General features: G+C 48.3%; 1 protein-coding gene across 1 annotated transcript in view; it reads left to right on the top strand.

Annotated features, from left to right (window-relative positions):
* The window catches only part of SYN1 (synapsin I), a 581,514-nt gene that overhangs the window by 548,030 nt on the left and 6,325 nt on the right, over positions 1-27,159 (top strand). Inside the window, exon 12 of the mRNA XM_078664776.1 lies at positions 25,932-26,841. Within this exon, the coding sequence (XP_078520902.1) occupies positions 25,932-26,841 (910 nt within the window). The remainder of the gene's footprint in view (positions 1-25,931; positions 26,842-27,159) is intronic.

Raw genomic sequence — 27,159 nt, 5'->3', positions numbered from 1 at the left:
AATGTAAACAGGGTCAACTTCATTTGGTATCTTCTCCAGCCACTCACCATAAGCAGTGGTTGGCTGATTCTTTTCATCTTGAGGAAGTCTCCTTTAAAAGATATATGTTACAATGAGACCTAGAGGCATATTTAAAAGCCCCTAACCCCACTAGAGCGTCACTTTTTTGATCCTCCGTTGGCGTTGCGCCATTCTCCATGTTTACAAGGTGTTACTAAGGCACGTAACATGGCTTAACGCCACCTTGTAAATATGCCCCTTTCCTCTGCAGGCTGCTGTGGCAAAGAGGCGGGCAATGGGTGTTACTGTGGGCGTTCCACTGCAACACCCATTTGTTTTTGACGCTGCCTGAGATTTACAAGGCTAGGGCAGTGCCAAAAACTAAGGCTAGGTAATACCTGGTCTTCAGATGGCGATACGAAGGGAAATTATTAATTTATCCTCGTTTTTGTTCTTTCAATGTGTGCTGCATTCTGCAGCACACATAGAAAGAACAAATCACCATTATTGATTGTTTCTGTGCAGGAAGGTGGCCCTTCTTGCACATAAACAATCACCCCAGCAGCGCAGGCACCCTTGCAATATGGCGGCAGAGTTGGCTGCTCTGGCACCAGGCAGCTTTTTCAGTGCCAGCGCTAGGGGAAACCCAGGGATGTGCCCTATTTTTGTAAATATGGTAGATCCCTGCGGTTTGAAAATATCGGAGTGCGGCATTGCAAAAGGTGGCGCAACAACGCACTCAGGCACCCTAGTCTGGGTGGTCGAAGGAAAATCAAGGTTACTGGGCTCCATTTGACAACTGAAGTAATGGACCACTGGTGTCCTGGGTCCACCACACTACAATACTTCAACCTGGTGTACTAAATTTTTTTCTTTAGCACTTGACTCTCAGGATAGCAATGCAGAGCAGTCCAATATAAATTAAAGAAGGTGGTGAAGGCTAGACACACAGCACGAGCTGTAATATCATTCAAGAGGCTGCCATTTCAGTCAGTTGTTTACTAAGTGAAAAGGAAAGTACTTTAATACACATTTGATGACAGAAATGACATGTAAAGGACACTACATATCCCTGGTTCCTTCTTGCAAGAAATCTGGATCCAAATATTAGTATAATATTCATCCATTCACTCATTCATTCAGTCATAACAGAGTTACTCTGCTTGGTTTCTACAATATTTTCTTACTATCTGTGAATACGTTATCAATTGCTCTTTCTTTCATTTATCATCCAACTTGATGCTATTAGATAGTGTCTTGATTTAGGATTAAGAAATAGTCCCCTGCTTTTCCTCCTTTTTAACAAAATATCTGTAAAAATAATTCAAATACAGGCATATAGTGTTCTATGAAAAATGCACTTATTACAGTTTTTAACTAAACCAGAGTACATGGCTGGTTGGAACCCAGTGGATGTTTATATATGCAGGACAAGTATGTCAAGACAAACCGGACCCACCAGCCCTTGGGACATTTCTCCAAACGAGAGACACATTTCTCTCAGGAGTCTCCAAAGGGAGACCTGCTGTGTGCCACCCATGGCAGTCTGAGTTTCGCAGGCACGGATTCTTCACTCTATCTCCTTTCAGGAGAACAGTTTCTGAATCTGGGAACTACCTGATCTTACATACGTATTCACCCCAGTTAATGCCATGCAGGAATATGTCATTACCACCAGTACTCATCTTATTAATATGTGCTGCATAAATGTAGGAGCCTCTGAGTCAAATCAAGACAACAATACTTTTTTTTCCAAGAAATAAATCCTTACAGAAATATTGCACATTACCCGATTCCTTAGTAAACAACCATGAATGCCATAAAAATAGTAGTGCACAGCACACATTTACATTAATTTAACCAACTCATGACTTTGGCTAATAACAATGTAAACACTTAGAATTTCCGACACTAAAACATAATGAATGGTCATCGACCCAAAATCCCAGGGGCCTCATTTATGAGAAGGAGTAGTTTCTGTCCTGTAACTCCAGTTCTGTAGTAGGGGTATCTCTGTTATAGTCATAATCTAGTGAATAGTCCCGCCCATGTGCGTGGACCCCGGAGCAATCAAAAATAATCTCTTAAAGTGTCAAAAAATGCAGAAAATGCATAGACACTTAAGAGAGAATTTAAAGACAGATAATGCAGCCAAAAGGCTACACTGTCCAGTACTTCAACTAGAAATTTCCACCATAAAATCCACAAAACAGCAAAGCCTGTACAGATTTCCCTTGCTTAACAGCAAAATCCCTCAGGAATGATAGAGAGAAGAACCTGGACAGACAAGCCCCATAGGCTGCCATTATGTGGCTTAATTAGGATACTGTGCCTTTAAGAGAACCTTCCAGAACCTTCTCTCAGTATCCCAGAATGCATAGCAGGTCCAACTTAGCCTCAGTTCTTTTCGAAGGCGTAGAAAAACGCCAGACCTGTAGCATTATGATCATGAACAACACTCCACCGGGGAGGCGGGAGGGCGCTTATGACTATAACAGAGATACCCCTACTACAGAACTGGAGTTACAGGACAGAAACTACTCCTTCTGTAGTAGGGGATCTCTGTGTATAGTCATAATCTAGTGAATACAATGGCAAGCCCATCCCCACACCAAGCGGCGGTGGAGAGTAAAATAACGCCACTACTGTGCGAACAGATTCCGCAGCGAAGCCTGCCCAACCTGAGCGTCTGCCCTGGCATCAGAGTCCAGGCAGTAATGCTTAGCAAAGGTATGGACCGACTTCCAAGTGGCCGCCTTGCAGATCTCTGCAATGGGAACATTACGGAGCATAGCTGTCGTAGCAGCCTTGCCCCTGGTGGAATGAGCCTTAGGTTTGCCCCCTAAGGACTTATTAGCTTTGCAGTAACACAACTGAATGCAGGACACAATCCACCTCGAGATGGACTGTTTAGAGGTAGCAAGACCTGTCCTGACTGAGCCATAATTGATGAACAATTGGTCTGACCTACGAATATCTTTAGTCTTATCAAGATAAAACTTCAGCACCCTCCGCACATCCAGGGAATGTAAAGACCTTTCCGCTGGAGAGGAAGGGTTCTGAAAGAACGTAGGCAAAGTGATAGTCTGATTGATATGAAAATCAGAAACAACCTTGGGAAGAAACTTAGGGTGAGTACGCATAACAACTTTAGCATTATGAAACACAGTATAAGGTTCTTGGCAACACAATGCCTGAATCTCACTCACCCTGCGGGCCGATGTAATGGCCACGAGGAACGCCGCCTTCCAGGACAGGTGCTGCAACGAAGCCTTATGGATGGGTTCAAAAGGCTCCTTCATCAACCTGGACAGCACCACATTCAAGTCCCATGAAGGCGAAGGAAGCCGGACAGGAGGGAACACTTTCTTCAAGCCTTCCAAAAAATCTTTGATCACAGGGATCTGGAAAAAGGAAGTCTGTGAAGGTCCTTTCCTGTAGGCAGTCAAAGCAGCCAGATGAACCTTAATGGAATGGACATTAAGGCCCGACTGCGCCAGATGAAGCAGATATGGAAGGATGACATCCTCCTTGCATGACGTAGGGTCATAGTTCTTAGACTTGCACCAGATGCAAAACCTCTTCCACTTGTAAGCATAGGAAGTCCTAGTGGAAGGTCGCTTAGCCTCCTTCAGTATGCCCATACAATCCTCTGGAAGATTCAGATGGCCATATTGTACTATTTCAGGAGCCATGCCGCCAAACTCAAAGACGAGAGGTTGGGGTGCACCATCCGCCCCCCGAACTTCGTGAGAAGGTCCGGCCTGCACGGCAGCTTCATGTGAGGAAGGAGAGATCGGTGAAGTAGGTCCGTGAACCACCACTGTCTGGGCCATTCCGGGGCAATCAGAACCATCCTCGCCCTGGAGTGAGACAACTTGATGAGAACCGCCGGAATCAGGGGAATTGGTGGAAAAGCGTACAGAAAGCTGTTCGACCAGTTGATCCATAACGCGTTCCCCAGCGTCCCTGGCTGGTAGTACCTGGAGGCGAAGCCTCGGCATTTGCTGTTTTCGGCGGTGGCGAACAGATCTACGTCTGGAGTTCCCCACCTTGCGAAGACTTCTCCCAGTACTTCGTCGTTTATGACCCATTCGTGGTTTTCCTGCACGATTCTGCTCAGTTCGTCTGCCTGAACATTCTGCACACCTGGCAGATGGGTAGCCGTAATCGACAGTCCTCGAGCCAGAAGCCAGTGCCAGATCGCCTGCGCCTCCTGCGACAGAGTGCGCGATCTCGAGCCCCCCTGCTTGTTGAGGTAATACATCGTCGTCGTGTTGTCCGTCTGAACAAGCAGAGAGTTGGTCTGAAAGGACGGATGAAAGGCCTTCAGTGCCAAGTGAACAGCTCTCAGTTCCAGGAAATTGATGTGGTACGTGGACTCCGTCGGGGACCACGTCCCTTGAATTTGCAGGTCTCCGGAATGCGCCCCCCAACCCTGGAGAGACGCATCCGTCACGATGGTCTGCGTGGGAATGTCCTTGTGGAAGGGAACGCCTCTGAGGAGATTCTCCTTCGAGCACCACCACTTCAGAGACTGAAGAGCATGTAGAGACAGTCGTATCTTGTCGTCCCAAGAACCTCTCCTCTGGTCCCACTGCTCCTCCAAGCACTCCTGCAGAGGTCTCATCTGTAGCCGTGCGTGAGGAGTGAGAAAGATGCAAGAGGCCATCGACCCCAGTAGAGAAGACACCGTCCTCACAGTCGTAGACGGAGTGTTCATGAGAGCCTGAGCCTTCCGAACGAGTGATAAACGTCGCTCTTCCGAAGGAGACACGCTTGCTGACAGCGTATTGATGGAGGCCCCCAAGTACTGGATGCACTGCACCGGAATCGGGACCGACTTGGACATGTTGATGTGCAACCCCAGCTTGTTCAAGAGAACGCACGTCTTCTGGAAGTGTGCTTGAGCTTCCGAGAAGGAGGAGGCTTTGATCAACCAATCGTCCAGGTACGGGTAGACAAACACCTTGTTCTTCCTCAGGTGCGCCGCTACCACTGCCATACATTTTGAGAATGTCCTGGGTGCAGACTTCAGTCCGAAGGGTAGCACCGTGTACTGATAGTGATTGGTGCCGACTTGAAAGCGCAGAAATTTTCTGTGTTTGCATGCAATGGGCACGTGGAAGTATGCGTCCTGTAGATCTATGGCACACATCCAGTCTCCTCGTTGCAGCTGAGGGTAGATCTGATGCAACGACAGCATGCGAAACTTTTCTCTGCGAATCCACTTGTTTGCCTGTCGCAAATCCAGAATGGGCCTGAACTCGTTTTTGTCCTTCTTGCGGACAAGAAAGAACCGAGAGTAAAGACCTCTTCCTCTTTGAGACAGAGGTACATCTTCGATCGCCCTTTTCCTTAGCAGAACGTCCGCCTCCGCCTGAAGCTCGTGCAGGTGATACTGCGAGCTGACGGGAGGAATCGATGGAGGAGGGCTGGTGAAACGTAGACTGTATCCATTGCAAACAATATTCAGCACCCACTTGTCCTGAGTAATTTTTCTCCACTCTGCCAGAAAAAATTGAACGCTTCCCCCCACCGGAGCGGGTAACGGACGAGGGGGAAGTAACAGCTCAGGGACGGGACCCGGCCGGGCCCTTGGTCGCGGTAGAGGACTGTTGACGACCTCTACCACCCTGTCGCTTCTGGAAGGGCTGCCTGTACTGCTGCTGCTGCTGCCGCTGTTGATGTTGACCAGCAGACTGCCCCCTTCCACGACCCTGCGACCCAAACCGACGTTGGTACTGTCGGAAGGGTTTCTTTTCCTTGGGCTTCTCCAAGCCCACTGCCGTCAGGGTCTCCGCTTCGGCCTTCATCCTGGCCATCTCATCATCCGCGTGCTTCCCGAAGAGGGTATCTCCGGAAAACGGGAGATTCGCCACGCGTTGCTGTGCCTCCGGTTTCAACGATGTCAACCTGAGCCAAGCATGGCGTCTCTGGTGAATCCCGTGGCAATATCCGTCCGCTGCGGCGCCGATGGCCTGATTAGAGACCAGCATCCCCTCCTTGACGATCTCCACAAAGTCCTCCTTGCGGTCTCGAGGGACGAGGTCTGCGAACTGCTCCATCGAGTCCCAAAGGGACCGGTCGTAACGTCCCAGCAAAGCCGAGTCACTGGCTGCCTTCATGGACGAGGCGGATGTCCCACACGCCTTGCGACCAGCAGAATCGATCCACCGGCTCTCCTTGTCCGGAGGCACCGTGGAAGCAGGGGAGGTGGCATGAAGCTTCCGAGCAGCAGTCACGATGACTGAATCCGGTACCGGGTCCTTCCTCAAGAAGGCTGGGTCTGAGTCCGGAGCCCTGTACTTTTTCAGTATCCTGGAAGGCACAGATTTCACCGTTGCCGGCGTCAGGAATAGCTGTTCGGCGGGCTCAAGGAGCCCCGGCACCAGAGGTAACAGGGGGCGAGACAAGTGCCTTTTGTGTAAAGTCTCAAATATTACCGAGGTAGAAGCCGTAGGTGCTTCAACCTCAATGCCCAACTTCGCCGCACCACGCAGGAGAACCTCCTGAAATGTGCTAATATCGTCTATCGGAGACACCCTAGTCTCCGGCGAATCGGACAGCGTGGGCGAGTAGGAACGGGTCCCAGACGGAGAACGCGACCTGGACCGACGTCTCTTGTGATGACGCCTGGATCGTGAGGAAGATCCACGGCCACTCCTCGATCTGTCCCGTCTCCCCGAGCGAGACCTCGACCTCTTGGGCCTCGGGCGCTCCTTCGGCCTCCCAGGGTCAGGAGCTCTAGGCTTCTGAGGAGTCTTCTTCGGAGGCGTCGGGAACTTAGGCATCGACACCGCCCTCGGTGGAATCGGGGGTGGAGGAGCAACCGGACGCGGGTCCTGCGGAGCCGGTTTCGGAGGCGGGGTAGGGGCCTTCGGAGGAGGACCCTTCGGCATAGCAGGCCGCGGAGGAGGTGTAGATGGCTTCATCGGAGTATCCACCCCGGAATGCGCCGGTCCCGGCGAGCCACCATCTCTTCCAGAGCGTGGGGAGCCCCCCACAGTCCTGGGCCTGTCCTTAGGACCTCCAGACGCTGAAGACCGGTGTCCAGACGACGACCGATGCTCCTTCGGCCTCCCATCCCCTCGACGTCGAACGGTCCTTCGGCGTCGACCGAATCACACTTCTCGACGTCGAACCGTGTCTCCGTCTCGACGTCGACCCCGACCAGATCGACGAGCCACGAAACCTCGACGACGGGCGATGGTGCTTTGACGGCGACCTCGACCTCTTCGCCGGCCTCGACGTCGACTTCCTGGATCGCTTCGACGGCGACCCTTTGGACCTTCTCGACGTCGACCTCTCCGACCTTCTCGACGTCGATCTCCTTGACCGTCTCGACGTCGGCCTTTTGGAATGCTTCGACGTCGACCTCTTCGGCGCCGGAGACGCCTTTCGTCTCGACGGCGACCTCGACGACGAGGATCCCCTCGACGACGATGTCCTCGACGGCGAACGGCGGTGTCGCCTCGACGGCGAGCGCCGACGCCGGGCCCTCCGATGTCGATCACTCGACGCCGACAGCGACGACGAGGATATCGACACCGGCTTCGACGGCGGCCGGAACACGTTCCTCGACGTCGACGGGCGACGTTTTCTCGACCCAGAGCCCTGGGGAGACTTGGAACTGGCCGTTGACCGTCCCCTCGACGTCGTGGTCAGCGCAACTGACCCAGATGGAGACCTTGGGCGAGGGCTGGTCTTCCTGCCCCTGGGGAGCCCCCCAGAGGCCTCAGCATGGGTAGAAGGAGCCCCTCCTGACCCACCTCGTGCCTTCAGCTTTCTCTCCTCAAGTCCCTGAAGCCTGATCTTCTTCCTCTCCTTCAGGGTCCTTCCAGAGAAGCTTCTGCAGATCCTACACTCCTCAGGAACGTGGGAAGAGGGAAGGCAGAGAATACAGACCTCATGGGAGTCTGTCCTGGCCTTCTTTCTTGAGCACTCAGGGCATTTGTCGAATAATGCAGGCATTATGGACAAAAAAGAGTGCAGAAACACAGAAAGAAAGTCACCAAAGTACTTTAAAAGCACCAAAAATCGAAATCAGTGTAAAACACTAACAAAAACCCTTGAAAAGGGAGAGCTCAATGCTCCAGGGTCCTGCTTGCAGGAGCCGGAAAAAAGAACTGAGGCTAAGTTGGACCTGCTATGCATTCTGGGATACTGAGAGAAGGTTCTGGAAGGTTCTCTTAAAGGCACAGTATCCTAATTAAGCCACATAATGGCAGCCTATGGGGCTTGTCTGTCCAGGTTCTTCTCTCTATCATTCCTGAGGGATTTTGCTGTTAAGCAAGGGAAATCTGTACAGGCTTTGCTGTTTTGTGGATTTTATGGTGGAAATTTCTAGTTGAAGTACTGGACAGTGTAGCCTTTTGGCTGCATTATCTGTCTTTAAATTCTCTCTTAAGTGTCTATGCATTTTCTGCATTTTTTGACACTTTAAGAGATTATTTTTGATTGCTCCGGGGTCCACGCACATGGGCGGGACTATTCACTAGATTATGACTATACACAGAGATCCCCTACTACAGAAGTGGCCAGCCGCGGCCCGTGGAGGGAGTCACGGTGGGGCAGGGTGGCGGGGAGGGGGAGGGGCAGGGTGGAGGGTGCTAAAAACCGGCATATGGATAATTGCAGGTAAGTAAACAATTTAATCATTAAAACGAATTTCGTAGCACGCACTCCACCCTGTCCCTGCCCCACCGTAACTCCCTCCACGGGCCGCGGCTGGAAGTGGCGCATCGCTGCGTGAAAGCAGCGATGCGCCACTTCTCAGTGCGCCCTGCTTGCAACACCAGTGATGCGTCATATTTATAATATGACCCATCATGTCGCAAGGAAGGACAGATACGTCAGTAAAACCGACGTATCTGTCAGCGCAAAAAGTGGCGCAATGCTGGAGTTGTGTTGGAAGCCTGACGCAACTCCAGCAATGTTCCTTTCACATGGGGCAAGCCCCATGTGAAAGGGCCTGCATCACCCTTACGCCTACCATGAGGCAGGCGTAAGGTTTTGACGCTTTGGCGTCCTAGAAGTTACCCCCACCCTGCATACATTATACCTGGCGCAGGTATGATGTAGCGCAGGGGTTTACAAAGTGACGCATCTACCTAGATGCGTCACTTCGTAAATATTTCGCAACGTGGTGCATTTTTTATGCCACAGGTGGCGCAAAAGTGACCAGGAGCTCACAAATAAGCCCCCAGATTTGTTAAGTTCACATTAAAAAGACAAAAAGTGCCAAACTAACCAGTAGCATGCAACTTATTTTGCTCAGGAACAACATTATAAAGTGCAGCATGCATAACAGCTTATCACAGTCACCCGGGGAGCACTTAGTTAACCTTAATAACCCTTTTGCAGTGGGGTGGGGAGGGGCGGGGGGCGCGCACAGCACCCCCATGCTCCGTCATGAGGCACAGTGCTTGTGTGCTCATGACGAGGTGAGCTCGTCAGGCCACACCCGTCATTAGCACCGGAGCACCGTACCTCATGACGAGCTCAACTTGTCATGAGCATGGAAAAGGTTAAAAGGTCAAATTTCCCATCTCCCACTTGACCTTGCCCAATCATCCTCATAATGCGAGCAGGTCTCAGGTAATCAACACGGTCCCTCATAAGTTAAAAGCATAAAAAAGAGGATTACAAATAACAACAATAATTTAGCAATATTATTGTTGGTCAGAATTAGGCGTGGTGCTTTAGTTTAAGTATTGTATTGCTTTGTCACTACAGTATGTTACTACCTTGCCCCTCCCGGGGGAACATACAGCACTCCCCTTAGCATTATGGTACCAATCTGTGACTGCCCCTGACGCGTGGCAATCAGCCATCCCCCCAGGGATTCCCCATTCTTGGTGAAATAACCAGGACCAGCAAAGATTTGCTGTGGGAATACTGGCTGGAATCAGGGAATCTGGCCTCTGGTATTCCACAACCAAACAATAAGCAACTTGTAGAGAGGAGCTTAGTCCTCAAATATCTACCCAGCGCTTGAAGTAAGGTTTTGGGGAGGGAATATTTTACTCTCTGCATTTGAAAGTTGATTGTAAAGTTATTTCTTCGGGCAAACAATCATACTTTCCATTCTTTCAGTCAGCATTTTCTGTGGTTAAAAAAGGTACTATCTTGCTATGATGTATGTTTTCTTTGCAGCTGGAAATCCACAAACTCTATAAAATATCATATAATATATTTCTCACTATAAAGGCCTCTCCTATCAGACACTAGCAATAGTAGAGCAGCTTCTCGAGGTACATCATTCCCGATGTCACTAATTTGGATATATCACAAGCAGCCGTGGCCAGCGGCATGCTCACGGGAGGGGGGGATAAAATTAAACAAATAACGTTACCAATCAGACCAGGGTCAGCTGGTGCCTGCCCGGCCGCTGCTGCAGGCTCAGCCAGTTCCCGTCAAACATGGTAGTAGTGGTGAACACGAGGTGCGTCTGCCTCGACGAGGAGGCTTCGACGTCACGCTCGCTCCTGTGCCGCCTATGTCTCAGCCAATCCAGGCGCTTCTGTGATGCAGTGCACACAAAGAAATTCATTTTATTTATTTATATGTTTACTTACCTGTTACAGTCCGTAATCCATACATTACTACCTTTCACCCTGCCCCTCCCCCTCCCCACATCACCGCCCTGCAGTTACACCTATTACCGGCCACGGCTGACCAGCCCGAACATGCGAACTAGGCTGCTCATTAGAAGAGCGGCATGGAACAATCCGCGCTCTTCTAATGAGCAGCCTAGTGTACGCATGTTCAGGACTGGTCGCAAAATGTTTAAGCCCTAAGCAGAACATGTGCACTCTTGCTGTACACTCCGCCAACCACCTGATAGATATTATCGTGGATCGCTCGATGTACATGCACTTGCACTGAACTCCTGCTGCCCCGCCCCCTTCTATGCCGACTGCCTCCGGCGGCCTGAATTTGCAAATGTGAGTGAGAGAGTGACGGCAACGGCACGCATGCCTGTTACTCAGTCAACTCTCCACTCATGCCTCAAATTAATTAGTGGGGCTACACCCAAGCACCTTAATAGATGCACCGCCTCTGCTATCTGAATGAATATTGTATTCTTGAGCACCATATATGCATTTTCACACCAGAACAGCACTGTACTGTGACTTACTGTGACATAGTTAGTGCAAGAAGATTAACAAGGACAGAGAAGGAGATTATGGGCCTGGTTATAAAGATAAATTAATAAACAACAACAAAAAAGTGACTATGGTAAAACCAGGAAACTCCCGGTTAGGCAGAACAAGACCGCCAAGGACAAAAACCAGTGTTTGTAAAAGAACCCTCACTCAACGACCTGGTCGGTGACATGCTTCATCATAGGGTTCCACCAGTGGGGTCTAGTGCATCCATGGTGTGCTTCTATGCCTGGTTTACAGCGGAGCACGAGAAATCAAATACCTATGTATTTGAAATGAAAAAATAAGAATGTGAGGTTAAAAGGTAGCTGGTTCTAGCCTATCAAGTAATTTATTCCAGGCTGACCAACAACCATTAAAAAAGGGTGAGATAGACGTGAGCTGGTTCTATAAAGTAGCCAGTATCATCCAAATTATGCGTAAAAAATTGGTCAACATGTTTCTGCTTGTGTATGCAATTCCCTAAGCATTCTTCAGGGCCTATTATCAGGTCCACGGCGGTATGCGCACCCTAAGGCACACCCTAACCTGAGGAACATTTGGTGATGTACAACTCACGGTTATACCAGTGTGGTCTCTCGTAGATTCGTAGACCATTAATGCATTGAGTCGTGAAATTAATTACTTCATGGGTCCAGCAGGGAGGGGAAGCGAACACCCGGGTATTTAGCAACTAGTACGCCCCCATGGTGAACCTACGTCGGTCCTCCCTGGCCCGAATATATATTCCACCATATATGCATTTTCACACCAGAACAGCACTGTACTGTGCCTTTCTGTGACATTGTTAGTGCGAGAAGATTAACAAGGACAGAGAAGGAGATTATGGGCCTGGTTATAAAGGTAAATTGGCACGTGAGTAAATCCACTGGTATAAATTTACTCTTACACTTTATGGCAAATTTACTACTTTTGGCTAGTCACCATTTTCGAGAGTAAATTTACTACAAAATGTACACTTACATGTCTCTAACCCCTGAAACAGGTGGTGGAGTCAAATTTACAAGTGTAATGTTACTACTTTTAACTTTTCATGTGCAGGTGGAGTTCTCTACCACCGGCGCAGAGATTTTCCTCTTGTAAAGTATTAGGAAAATGTTTTAACGTTTTTTAAAACTTTTTAAAATAAATATGTTTTTATGTAAAATGTTGGTGGAAATTAATTTGATATATGTGAAATACAGAACAAAATAGAAATAAAATTCTGCAGCACTATTAGCTTAATTTTGAATTAAATATTTAATTCATTTAAAACATTCCATTATATTATTTTTTTCAGTTTTATTTTCAAAATCCCACCTAATTCAAAATGATTATATATATTTATTTAGTGTGTGATAAAAGACAAAAAAGGTATGTATATAATTAAAGAAAATAATTTTTTTTAAATATTTAGAAATGTTTGTAAATTGAAACAAAGTTGTTAAAATATTTTATCATAAAATATTTATTTTCTAGTCATATATGTTGTAATATTAACCACTTGGATGCTGTGGTACCTGATATTCTCCAATGTAATTTCAATTGAAATCAATGGAAACTCCATGACGAGTTACCCTTGTCATTAGCAGCCAAGTGGTTAAAATAAAAGTGTAAATATTTTATAAAGTTAAAATAAATTCATTTATTTTAACATAAGTTCGTTTGACGTTGTATTTGCTTCTATTATTTCCTACGGGGAGATGCAGCAGTTCCAGTGGTTTGCCAAGTGTGGTGCTTGGCTTACTCCAGGTCTGAGGTGGAGTACATTTACTACTGTTTTGGGCCCTTATTGGCTGTAGTCAATATAGAAGTGTAGTTTATGAATAGCAGTGGGCTTACAATTTTCTGAGTGAGAGTCTGTCCCTCCCTAAATCCCTCCTTAGCCCTCACTAAAATCCTCCTTAATCTTCCCTAAACCCCTTCTATTTAGTAATAAGTATGCCGTTTTTTCCAATGACTTCTGTAGTCCTTCCTGCATTTACTACCAAGGACTGGTTAAAAGTTGGTTGATATATTCCGACCCGTGCGTAAACACCTCTAAGTATTTAACACATTATCAGACCCGATAAATATCTCAACCTTTGTTAAATTTCAGCAGGTCAAACCTGCCGAAATTTAACGGAGGAAAAGCTTACCGGGCCTCATTTATGAGAAATGACGCATCGCTGCGTGAAAGCAGCGATGCGTCACTTCTCAGTGCGCACTCCTTGCGACATACCTGATGCGTCATATTTAATGTATGGCGCATCATGTCGCAAGGACTTACAGATACGTCAGTATTTCTGACGTATCTGTAAGCGCAAAAGTGACGCATTGCTTGAGTGTGTCACAAAAGTGACGCAACTCCAGCAATGCGTTCTTTCACATGGGGCAAGCCCCATGTGAAAGGGCCTACGTCAGTCTTAAGCCTGCTGTGAGGCAGGCGCAAGATTTTGACGCAACAGCGTCCTGGAAGTAACACAGTGAAATCTCATAGATTTCACTGCGTCACTTCTACAAGGCTTTTTGCGGTGTAACGCCCCCCCCTGCATACATTATACCTGACGCTGGTATAATGTAGCGCAGGGGTTTACAAAGTGACGCATCTGCTTAGATGCGTCACTTTGTAAATAGTGGGCAACAGGAGGCATGTTTTACGCCTCCGATGCATCACAAAAAGTGACGCATCAGAAGCGCAAAACTGACGCAAGGCCTCATAAATGAGGCCCACAGTATTTACGATATAATGCGGATTCTGGTGCATTAAACACCAAAATCTACATCTTATTCCTTTCCAACTCGTAATAGGTGTTATTTATCGCATCAGATAATTAAACGTACCCCGTGTTATCATTATTTACCAGGGCAATAAATAGCCCTTAAACTCGCAATATGAGGCTTAGTGGTAAGTGTAAGTCTGAGGAGCTCCCCATAGAAAAGACAGAAGAGCAGGAGAGGTGGAGATTTCGACACGTATGTTTGTGAATTGCATTTTGTAGTCAGTAAGTTGTACTATTGGTCTGAATCAGGAACTCTATGTTCAAAAGGTTCTTTATTTTTGTTTGTGGTGTCAATCCTGAAGTTTGTGTGTAGTTGTCAAGTCATAGAATTTGAATAAGGAACACTGTTGTACGTCACGCGTTATTTGGCCGAAATGTAATCTTGAGAAACTGGCCTACACCCTTTTTCATCTCTCTTTTGGGGGCACAGCTTCAGACCTCATTAACATATCCAATTTAGAAAAGTTGCATTGTGCGTTTTCTTAGCAGTCTCACGCCTTGAAACGCCATGTATCTCTAAACGTGCAATGAAAATTGCATAGTGGTGAATGACTACTGTAACATCAATTTAACCAGGAGCGGCCGGTGCAGGTAAGAGCGGTGAGGCGGGTGTGGAGTAAATCGACAGGGGTGGAATAGGGAAACAAAATTAAAAAATAAATAAAACTACTTACCTTGCACTTGCCGCATCGCCGAGTCGGAGATGCGGCGAGCGCCAGGTAAGTGGATTTTATTTATTTTTGTATTTCCCTTCCCTATTCCGTCGTCTGTCAACTTACTCCCCCGCCCACCGCTCTTACCTACACCAGCCACACCTGAATTTAACCTTTTTACCCAGTGATTAAAGCATTCCAAATAAACCACCCAACTAAGCTCCACAAGTGTCATGCAATGTTTATCCAAAAATTCACCCAGTTTCTGGCTGACAACCAGATATGAACACATCACCCCTGTACTAGTGAAGAAGCCGGAATTTTTGAAGTTTGTTAACAAGGGTGATAACTTTATTTGCAGTCATCTACTCTTGGTCCACTAGGTGAACTATAAAAATAGTGACAAAGCTCCTACGAGATGGGTTTGAGACATCACTGGAGAGAAGTGAACAGCCGGAGGCCTGGAGAGGGGGAAGATGCGATAGTTGTATGAACATTCATAGGAAAACAAAATAATAAAACCTCATTTTTCAGAACCCCAAAAATCAAAACATTAGTGGAATTTTTTTTCAATAGAAATACAGATTAATAAAAAATCCAAAGGCACAGCTACAAGCCTACTATTAATGTATTTAAAAACAACTGCCTGTTATTAAATAAAAAAATACAACTTTATAGCTAATCGTGGGTAGGGAATTTGAGGCAATATTATCAAGAAAGGGCGATACATTATCGCCGCTTTTATCAGCAGGAAACTGCTGCTAAAGCGGCTTGATAATATGCCCTTGTGAATTCCCATAGAAGCCCAGGTTAACACCAGAACTTGGGCTTCTATGGGAATTCACAAGGGCATATTATCAAGCCCATTATCGCAGACCCCCCAGGATATAGCGGCACGGATTCGCAAATTTAGCGGCACAAATATGGAAATTTAGCGGCACAAATATGGAAATTTAGCGGCATTTTTGCTGCACTTTATTTTACTCATAATCATTCATTTTCAGCCTTAAATCAATGGAAACTGTTTTAGCAGAGTATTCCACTTTGAATAGGCAACCTGGGATATGGAATAGAGGAAGCAGCCCACAGGTGAAGGCTGTTATCCCTTGGAATTGCAATTCTTCATCTGAAATCGCGAAATCCTGGAGGGTCTGTTTATTGGCTCTTCCAGAGAGGACGAAAGTTGCTGTTCTCATTTGCAGTATACATTTGTGTTAGTTTGTCATTTCCTCTTAACTCACTTCAGAAGAAAAAAACTGCTACAGATAAATATTTTAGGTGAAAACCTTTAGATAGAAAATATCGTGTTTGTCTGGGTGCGCTTTGCAATCGATACTTCAATAAAAATAATGTAGGTGATAACATTTTTTTTTGTTGAAATCTTATACTGGTTTTGAGTGGTTCTCTCTGCTCTACTCCAGCACAGGCCAGGCCGCTGCACGCAGAATAAGATCTTAGTTTCTACATCATGTTCTGCTCAACAGCGATCAGACAAGGAGTTGTGATGAAACTTTACTCTAGATAAGAGACCACACAAGCTTAACACTTTTTCATTTTGGAAATAACCTGTTTCCATACAAAGAAAGTGCTGCCAATGCACTCCCTCCCTGAAACACTACACTGCCGCGTGGGTGCCCAGCACTGCAGTGAAAGGGGGTGCTGGCAGGACTTGGGGAGCAGTGATGGAGGCGTACCAGGGCCTCAGTACTGGAACAGCAATGGCTGAGTCTGTACACCCTCCTATGGCGGTGCAGAGGCACCGGGGCCTGCACCACCCCTGCTGATACCCAAGTGATTGATCCGCAGAGGTAATTAATAATAGATATCCTCCATGAATGCCCACAGCTGTCTACTACTGTTTAATCCACTACAAGGTCCCTGGATAAAAAGCATGAAAGGTCTCTTCGAGACCGTTAGACTAATCCCCCTAACCAGTGGATTAACCACTAACATTGGGTCTGGAGTAGCGGGCTTTTTATGTAAAATGCTCATGTGGAAATGGCAACAAATCAACCGCACTTCCTCCACTGATCGCTGGCATCTGTGCCTCTGTCAAAGCCCAGGCGTGTTAACATTGCAACACTCCGAAGATAAATATGCATTTCTCATCGACCGACATATGGCTGACCCTCTCAGTGACCAACAATGCTTGAAAAATATACTGCGTGCAGTCTATTGATTACATTATTCAGACCCACCAGGATATAGCCGCTTTTGTAAAAATGCCGCGATTTCTACAAAAGTGCCGATTTCGCGGGCACTTTTGTAAAAATCGCGGCATTTTTACAAAAGTGCCGATTTCGCGGCAAACCGCAAAATCGCGAAATCCTGTAGGGTCTGATTATCCCCGCTTTAGCGTCAGTTTCCTGCCGATAAAAGCTGCGATAATGTATGCCCTTTCTTGATAATATGGCCCATAGTTTTGATGCTGAAACACGGGAATGCGGTAGTGAGATAAAGCTAGAAGGCCGTGGGGTTGGGTAAGGTTTAGTGGTAGAATGTGGGTATGGAAGATGGCCCTCAAAAACTCAAGGAAGGAGGTAGGAAGGAACTTGGGAGGGAAAACAAGCAGTAGCATTCGGAGAAAGTACTGAAACGGGCATCTTTAACATAAGATGAAATACTACCTAAGGACATGACGTTTAAAGGAAGTGATGGTGAACGAAAAATGACCCCCTGCAAATCTAAATCAATTGCATTAACACCTTAAAGTAAAGCACGTGTGAGGCATTTAAAAAAGATATTCCTTGCATTGTTTTCTACTAAATGGCAAATACCATTCATATAGAAAATGTTGATTAAACCTTTTATGTGAAATTATTTCTTTGAATTCGTTTTTCTATTAAATCACGTATAACCAATATGATATCCTTATTCAACAAGCATTTACAATGCAATGGTCTCGGCATCATTAAAGGTAGAGCTATTGGCATTGCTCATGACATTTCTTTTTTTTTCTTTAAATCATAAATAAATGGCATTGTCATTTACATTGCCAATACACAACACTCTGCACTCAACAGCACACAGCACTCTGCACTCAACAGCACACACTACTCTGCACCTGCACTCACTGTTCTGCACACTCACTCTGCACTCACTACTCTGCATTCTGCACTCACTACTCTGCACTCACACTCTGTACTCACTACTCTGCACTCACTACTCTGCACTCACTGCTCTGCACTCACTACTCTGCACTCTGCACTCACACTCTGCACTCACTACTCTGCACTCTCTACTCTGCACTCACTACTCTGCACTCTGCACTCACACTCTGCACTCACTACTCTGCACTCTCTACTCTGCACTCACTACTCTGCACTCTGAACTCACTACTCTGCACTCTGAACTCACTACTCTGCACTCACTACTCTGCACTCACTACTCTACACTCACTACTCTGCACTCTGCACTCACTACTCTGCACTCACTACTCTGCACTCACTACTCTGCACTCACTATTCTGCACTCTGCACTCACACTCTGCACTCACTGCTCTGCACTCACTACTCTGCACTCTGCACTCACTACTCTGCACTCCGCACTCACTACTCTGCACTCACTACTCTGCACTCACTACTCTGCACTCACTACTCTGCACTCTACACTCACTACTCTGCACTCACTACTCTGCACTCACTACTCTGCACTCACTACTATGCACTCACTACTCTGCACTCACTACTCTGCACTCACTACTCTGCACTCACACTCTGCACTCACTACTCTGCACTCACTACTCTGCACTCTGCACTCACTACTCTGCACTCACTACTGTTTCTCAGGCGGCGACCGGCCCTCTTTCATGGCACAGGTGGAGCGTCAAGACAATGCCTTCAGGAAAAATCCGGCCTGCAGTGTTGTTCCCCATTTCATAGTCTAACTGAACTGCAGGGATCTCCTAAGAAAATTCCTGCAGATAGCCGTAATTCTGTGGAAACTCCAAATGGGCTTGTAGTTTACGGCCAAATCTACTTCAGTTGTAGAAACATAATATAGTTGGCCATTAGAGGACGCTAAATACACAAAAAGATATCTTTCCGTCTCATGAATGTGCTCTTCATACATACAGTAATTCATTCATTTAAGCGTAGATGCTTGCATCCGCAGGGTGGGGGCTGTAAGGGAAAGGGGATGTATGCTTCCTTTCTTTTCTTTCAGACTATGTTGGCATTCCGTCTGCGGGGAGCCGGTCGGTGTGCTTCTTCTGTACACTGCCTCCAAATACTAAATGAACAGCATGGGTCCCTTTAAAGGCGGGCGAGGATTGCTTTGAGTTTCTAGTTATAACCCAAGAGTAATATATGTGATTATACTCTACGAGGCACGCCGACTCCACAAACATCGTGGAGATACTGCTTGCTTACACTACAGTAGATAAGTTTAATTTGTTTTATGTTCCCCATTTTACCTCTGAGTAGTGACCATCCTCAACAATTATGTTGTGCGCCCGTCCTCTTCTCTGCCTCTCCTCATTTTACCATATTCATTCATTCACCATTCATCCACAACCTTCTTCTCAACCATGTGTCAACAACTGCCATTGTCAGCATTTATCCGCAACAACCTACTATTAACCACTGACAGATGTTCAACAAGTCCACCCCGAGTCTGTTTCACCCCTTTTAGCAAAGAATCTACGGGACGGAGGAGAGCTGCGTGTGGAGGGAGGGGGGGGAGCGGGACGGAGGAGAGCTGCGGGCGCAAGGAGGGGGGGGAGCGGGACAGAGGAGAGCTGCGGGCGGAGGGAGGGGGGAGCGGGACAGAGGAGAGCTGCGGGCGGAGGGAGGGGGGGAGTGGGATGGAGGAGAGCTGCGGGCAGAGGGAGGGGGGAGCTGGACAGAGGAGAGCTGCGGGCGGAGGGAGGGGGGGAGCGGGACGGACGAGAGCTGCGGGCGGAGGGAGGGGGGGAGCAGGACAGAGGAGAGCTGCGGGCAGAGGGTGGGGGGAGCAGGACGGAGGAGAGCTGCGGGCGGAGAGGGAGGGGGAGCGGGACGGAGGAGAGCTGCGGGCGGAGGGAGGGGGGACGAGCAGAGCAGCTCTGGAAACCACCCCCGTCTTTCTCCGAGGCAAAGCAGAAATGCCTCGGAGAAAGCATGGTAATTTTCGCATTCGGGGGCATGTGTTTTGTTGTTCTGAGTGACGGGTGACGTCACTGGCGAAAGAACAGCAAAATGTACGCCCCCAAATCCCAAAAAGACGGAGCCTATTCGGAGGGACAGCTCTCTCCAATGGCTGGCCTCCGTTTAGGAACCCAGCCAATGGGAGAGAGGCAAAAATAGAGGCGGGACAAATAGTCCACACTAAGAAACATTAAATCTCTGTACTTCCGGTTCTGCCTTTGGCAGACCGGATATTACCTCGACCTAAAAACAGTGGATACCAACAATACAAGACATTCCTATAAAACACAACTGTACTCATAGACTACAATTTCCAACCCCGTAGATTCCCAAATCTCTTCCCAAATTTTTGTGATTGATCATTTAGTCTGTAAATCAGCTTTGCATGTGCAGCTACACCATCATTTCCAACCTTCAGTCCTCAAAAGCAGGAGGGATCGAGAATTTCCATTTGCTTAAGACATAAATGTTTGCAACTTCTCGCAACCTTTATGTTTGATTAAACCTTGAATATCAGAACTGTCATGTAGAGGGCATAGAGGGCGTGGCTTTCAGGGACAAGATGACGGACGTCCCTTAACGCTGTTATGCCACCCATCCCCGTTATCCGTTTTTTTCCTCTTCCCAATAACGGCATTCACGCACAAATGATGCCCTGCCGTCCTACTTAAGTACCTCCACGTGCATACTTGTTGCATGCTGGACTGGGTTGTCTTTACCGTTGCCACTGTGGTCTGGAGGCCTGCTGCCGGTGGTGTGACAGAGTGGAGGGCTGTGCCTCGCGGCTGGAGGTAGCTGGCCTGCAAACCCACTGACACCGACACAGTTGGTGGTTGTGGGGCAGCAAGGACTGAAACAGCAGCAAGGTCCCTAGGATGCTGCTGCTGGGACATCCTACCTGCTGCTGCTGTGGACCGGGGGCCTGCTGCAAGTGGTGCAGAGGAACGAGGGAGCGCAAATTGTGGCCGGAGGCTCTGGGCCCACTGACCTTCTGACTCCTGACGTCACTTCCGACTGACTACCAGCAGGGACCGGTACAACTGTAGGGTCGTTGGAGTGCCGGCTGTGCGGCGGCCCATGTGCTGCTACGGTGATCTGGAGGCCTGCTGTGAACGACGCGGAAGGGCGGAGAGGCCGCGCATCGCAGCTGGAGGCGTCTGGCTTACGGACCTGCTTACGGACTGATGCTGCAGGCGGCCGATGGACAGTATGGATCAAAACCGCTGTGGGGCCTCTAAGGTGCCGGCTGCGAGGTGCCTCCCAGACGTGTGGTAATTACAACTGCAGCATTACATTGAAGGAGATTTGCAGCTAATGGCTGGAATCTGAGTGTCCCGGAGAACAACGCAGTGAGTCAGCACCCACCCCGCCTGATCCTTGAATAAGTGTGTGCTTTTTGGCTTTGGCTGTGCTTTGTCTTGTTGCCCACATTGCACAGGGTGTAAAGTCATGGGGCCCGCCTAATAAACTGTTGGCGCCCGAAGTGCAGTTAATGCCACCCTGTGACATAGGGCTGAGCTCTCCACACAATCCCTGGACACTGGGGACCTGGATTCCTCCCTCCGGACATTGTGAGGGCTTCTTTCCTCAGGCTTGCCAGCACACTCACTTAATACTGAATGCTGCTCGATATGTTATTTCCCATCTGAGATTACAGCAACTCTGTTGGGGTTACATGCGACGCGTTGCCCCACAATGCGCTGGTATGAGATCATAAGTGGATCTACAAACTGTTACATGCCAGCCCCATCCTACCTGTTGCTTGTAACCGGGCGGAGGGAGGGGGGCGGAGCGGGACGGACGAGAGCTGCGGGCGGAGGGAGGGGGGAGCGGGACAGAGGAGAGCTGCGGGCGGAGGGAGGGGAGCGGGACGGAAGAGAGCTGCGGGCGGAGGGAGGGGGGGAGCGGGACGGAGGAGAGCTGCGGGCGGAGGGAGGGGGGACGAGCAGAGCAGCTCTGGAAACCACCACCGTCTTTCCACGAGGCAAAGCAGAAATGCCTTGGAGAAAGCATGGTAATTTTCGCATTCGGGGGCGTGTGCTTTGTTGTTCTGAGTGACGGGTGACGTCACTGGCGAAAGAACAGCAAAATATACGCCCCCAAATCCGAAAAAGACTGAGCCTATTGGGAGGAACAGCTCTCTCCTCCAATGGCTGGCCTCCGTTTAGGAAGCCAGCCAATGGGAGAGAGGCAAAAACAGAGGCGGGACAAATAGTCCACACTAAGCAAAATAAAATCTCGGTACTTCCGGTTCTGCCTTCGGCAGACCGGATATTACCTCAACCTAAAAAGGGGGAAAAACATAAACCCTGTTAATATTGATATTGATTATATGAGGTCAAATTAAATAAAGACAGGGAACTAAAATACAAAAACTCCAAAAACCCCAATGAAGCTTTAATATTGTATTACATTCATATTAATTGAATACACTAAAATATTTTGAATTACATGAAATAGGGAACACTAACTCTTAGCTAATGTAATTCTTCAGTTGACGTATAAACTGCGTATCAGCTTACCTTACAAGCAGAGTTCCAGATGCAGTGGTCGAAGTATCTCCGGGCTTAAGAGGGTGAGAGTCATCTAATGCCAAGAGGCCAGACACGGCCCCCCTAGCCTAGGTGTGACCTGCAGGAGAGGGACAGCTTGATGCTTAGAAGCCACTTTCTGTGGCACAGCCCAGACTGATGCTACACTGAGCACATCATCAGTAAGTAAATCCTGTGTGAGAGGGGTAGCCTGCCTGGGAGTTGGGAGTAATGTTACATATCATATAGTATCCGAGTTGCATTCATATAGTGCTTCATACCTCTGTGGAGGTGAGTTTGTAGACAGGTAGCACACTTCTCTGTGATGGTGCCTTGGATTGAAACGAGTGTGCCTGTCGCGTGGCGCCTATGAGTAGTGTTCCAATACCCCACATGAGCGGCATGAGGCCCAGAGCGCTGCTCTTCCCTTGCTTTGGATAGTGCACCTTGGGCTGTAGTTCACCAAAAGGTACAGGATGCTTAAACGTTAGATGCTGTTGCACGGATGGACAGAAAGCGCATGACAGTCTGCGGGGTGAGTCTTTCGGCCTCTTCAGGCTGAGGATATCGTTTCTTGCAAACTTGTAGCTGTTCATGAGCAAGGAAAGTGTGAGCGTAGACACACACAGGCACATGGATACATGCCATCCTCTGCAGTGGACTTTATCTTGCCAGGTAAATCACATATGGTCTCTTATGGCCGTACACTGCGCAGCGGCGTAGCATTGGGTGTGTTGCTGTAAATCCTTACCACTGGCTGTGAGTCCGACTGTGACGTCTTCTAGGTGTGTTTCATGTTGCTTCAATATATCATATATTCAAGCTCCTGGAGCATTTGGCTTCAGTGTTACTCTTCTAATCTTATGCCATGTAATTCTCTCATTCTCACTGGGTTACCCTATATGTCTGTCACTTGGTGGTTCAACCACACTTGATGTGTCTCCTTACAGTGGTACTATGGTGCTAGGTGAAGTTGTAAAGTCATATTGGCTGGAGATGGTCTTAATGATGCAGGCAGACCTCCTGCCTTCAGTAGGATGCTTAGTGCTATTGTATTATGTTGAGTGTTGCAGTTTCCTATATTTGCACAGTATGTGTACTCAGCGAGATCTCTGCCCTCTGATGGTGCCAGGTGATGCAATTGTATTGAGAGAAATCCTGCACACTTTGGTCACTTTCTGTGTGTTGGACAAAAGTTGCACTCACCTTTTGAAATCCTGTGGTTCTGTAGTATTGGTAAGATGTAGATTTTCTCTGGTTAGGTATTGGAAGCAGAACTGAACAATGCCTCTGTAGTATTTTGGTTCTTAGGATTATTTGCTGTCATCCATTACTCTGACCCACCTAGTCCCTTAAGACGCAACCCCTGTCATAACATGGATTTAAGGAAGGGAGACTTTGGAAGTTGGTATCAGTGTATGGAAGATGTACTGAATGTTTTTTCGATCTGACTTTATGGTAATGATTACGTTGTGTATTTTCAAGCAAGTGACTCACAGTTTAACTCTTTAACCCCTTTGGCTTTTACTTCCCGTTTGTGTTTAGTATCATGGGGAACAGCCATGACAACGCGGGGATTACCCCGCACTGCCATTACAACGCAGGGATTACAACGAAAGTCGTTACAAAGACTTTCGCTGGAGGGCGCTGTTGCATAGGGAATAGTTTAATTTTCTATCCAACACCTTCCCTACTGTCAACGTGGGCTGGAGTTGGAATAGAAAAATAAACTATTCCACTATCCAGCGTCCTCCAGCGAAAGTCGTTGTAACAACTTTCGTTGTAATCCTCGCGTTGTAATGGCATGCGGGGTAAAAAGCCCGCGTTGTAATGACATACAACCAGTGTCATGTGGTATTTTGGAAAATCCAAGTGGTTTGGAGCTGGAACCTGGGGGTCTTCTTTTCTTTTTGACTTTCTGACTTTGACTTTGACTTTGACTTTGACTTTCTGTAATTGTCTGGTGTTTGGTTGGATTGCGGCAATCCTTTTCCTTCACTTGGGTTCGAACTGTATAGTCTAGCAGAGTTTTTGAGTAATGGCTTGGTGCTGAACCCACAGACATCATTAGTTTCCCAGCTATCTAGTTGGATGATGAATGTCTTGAATTGTCTCCGGGCTGCTTCCAAGGTTGCAGCCCGCTGACTACTACCTCTGTTACTCCATGGCACTACATTGGGACATTATTGTGGACCACATGCACCAAACTGATCAATTTACAACACTTTAAGTTTGAGGCACTCCTCTGTAAATTCCTACCTTGTAATGTGCTGACTAGGTCAAGCTATAATATAACAACCAAGAAACAGACGTAAAACAGGACAAAAAAACAGAAAGCTAGCGTGGGAGTTCGGTTGTCTACTCGCGCTGAGCTCAGTCATCGCTGCGGCACTTCCACGGAGATGCTGTAGACTTCTATCAATGAATCGCAGCTAAGGACTATGTCCTCGGTAGTCCTACTTTGAGCTCCTTCTTCTCGTGATTCTGATACTAGGCTGGATGCTATAGGCTGTGTTTCTGTTACAAATTCATTCTACAGACGTTGGACTCAGTCCGTATGGGCGGTGGCGATTGTACCTCTTGTGGTTCTGTGATATCGTGTGGTCTGCTGAAAGCCTCTTTGGCTGGCCTGGTCCTGGACCCCAGTGTCCTTTGAGGCTGCACCTCTTGAGGTTCTGTGATATCTTCAGGGCACCTCAAAGCCTCATTCACTGACTTGGTATTTGGTCACTAGGGTCCTGTGTAATTGCACTTCTCGTTGTTTCCTTAGGGCACTCAACGCTCCCTCCTTTGACCTGGTACTTGGTCCTCTGTGTCTTAAATGATAGCAACGCTTGATCGTTCTTGATATCAGGCGGATGCTTGAGGTTCAAGTCACTGGCATCAAGCTGCATCTTGTGGTCCTTGTGGTAATAGCGGAGATGATGAAAGCTTCTGCCGTTTCAACAGAACATATGATCTTTCTTTGCTGTTCACTCCTGTGATTCTTTGTAATAGGAAGGGTGCTGGAAGTTTTGTTTGTTGTCTTGAAGTTGACTCAAAAGTCCATGCAGCGTTTCCTTGATATACACCATGATTTTTTTACATTTAGCTGACGGATGAAAGCACATTTCATTGGCGTGGATTTGACCCATTAATAAATTGACCATTTGGAGGTCTACATTCTGTTATCCAGTGAGATTTTGTTGGATCATGAAACCCTATATCACTATCTGCACGCTACTCTTTAACCCCTTGGCCGCGGCGGTAATTACACCGCGGCGGTAATTCCGCCACAGCGCTGGTCGGGGAGGGGGGGCTCGCGCGGCGCCACTATGCTTGTGAAGGAACCACTCCGTCACGAGCCACGGGCGCGCTGTGCTCACGACGGAGTGGTTCTGTCACGGCCCCACCCGCTCATCAATTCAGCCGCGCAGGCGCGGAATTGATACAGCGTGGGCGGAGTGGCCGCGGCGTGACGGAACCACTCCGTCATGAGCACAGCACGCCCGTGGCTCGTGACGGAGTGGTTCCGTCACAAGCACGGAACGGGTTAATAACATGATTGTGATTTCTGAATTTTATTTACAATGATTGTTGGGTACCAGGTTTTTCATTGGTTTTTGGCTGTTCAAGTATGATGTGTATCCCTTGACAGCAGGCTGCTCATTAGGAAAGTTCTTCTGATTGTGAGGTGCCTTGAATGACCCTTTGTTTCTTCTCTTCACAGGTGGGCCTCAGCCTCCTTCTTCAGGTCCACAACGCCAAGGCCCCCCATCCCAACAAAGGCCTTCCCCGCAGGGGCAGCAGCTCCAGGGCCTTACTCCCCAGCCCGCCAATCCCCAGCAGCGTCTCCCAAGTCCTACCACCCAGCAACCCCCACCACAGCAGCAGCAGCGCCAAATGGGCCCACCCCAACAGCGCCAGCCTGGCCCTGGGGCCCAGCAGCCACCTCAGCAGCAGGCACTGAGACAGCCAGGGCCAACTATGCCAGGCCCCCAGTCTCCCCAGTCACAAAGGCAAAGTAGTCCAAGAGCAGATCAGCAGTCTCCCCAGATGCACTGGCAGCAGGGGGCTCCTGGGCCACATTCTCCCCAGCAACAAAGAAGCCAGTCAGGTGGTCCCCAGCAGCAGCCACCACAGCAGCAGAGGCAGCCAGGGCAACCAATGCAACATCCTCAGAAACCAGGAGGACCGCAACCGCCACAGCAGCAGCAGCAACAACAGCAGCAACAGCCGCAGAGGCCTCCCGGCTCTGCAGCTCCTCCAGGTTCTCAGCCGAGACAAGCAGGACCACCTGGGCCCCAGCAGCAGCAACAACAGCAGCAGAAGCCTGTGGGTCCAGGGGCTCAGCAAGTCCGGCAGTCTGGTCAAGGTGCCCCTCCCCCTCAGCAGCAGCGTCAGACAGGTCCCGGCTCCCAGTCCCCGCAACAACAGCGCCACACTGGCCCAGGAGCACCTCCTGGCCAGCAGCCAAGGCCCATGCAGCCAACAACGCAGCAACCACGGCCAAGCACTCAGGGGCAGGGACCGGTGGGGATGGGGCAGCCACCACAGCAGAACCGTCCACCAAGCCAACCAAAGCCTCAGGTAGCCCAGAAGCCCAGCCAGGATTTTGCTCCACCGCACCCACAACTCAAGTAAGTGTTCTTGATTTTATTAGGGGGAGGGATGCCTTCTTTGATTTGTCTTTTTTCTGTCTTCATGCTTTTCTTTTCTCTGCTTGAGGGGGTCTTTAGTGTGGGGGGCAGTTTGCATGAATGAATGGCTCTGCTTGCTCACAGCTGGCTTTTCCTTTACTAAACATCTGGCTAAGCCTTAGAGGGTATGATCAATGATCTATACAGTACCCTTTGTGTGCTTACCCATGAGCTTGCACATGTGTGTCCTACCTCCCCTCACCATATTGACCAACTAGTAAGGTCACTGTGGTGCTTCATTTGCCCCTGAGATCACCT

The sequence above is a fragment of the Lissotriton helveticus genome, chromosome 10 (genome assembly GCF_964261635.1).
Source record: "Lissotriton helveticus chromosome 10, aLisHel1.1, whole genome shotgun sequence".
In the NCBI taxonomy this organism is placed as follows: Eukaryota; Metazoa; Chordata; class Amphibia; order Caudata; family Salamandridae; genus Lissotriton; species Lissotriton helveticus.
This window is presented reverse-complemented; position numbering and strand designations above follow the sequence as displayed.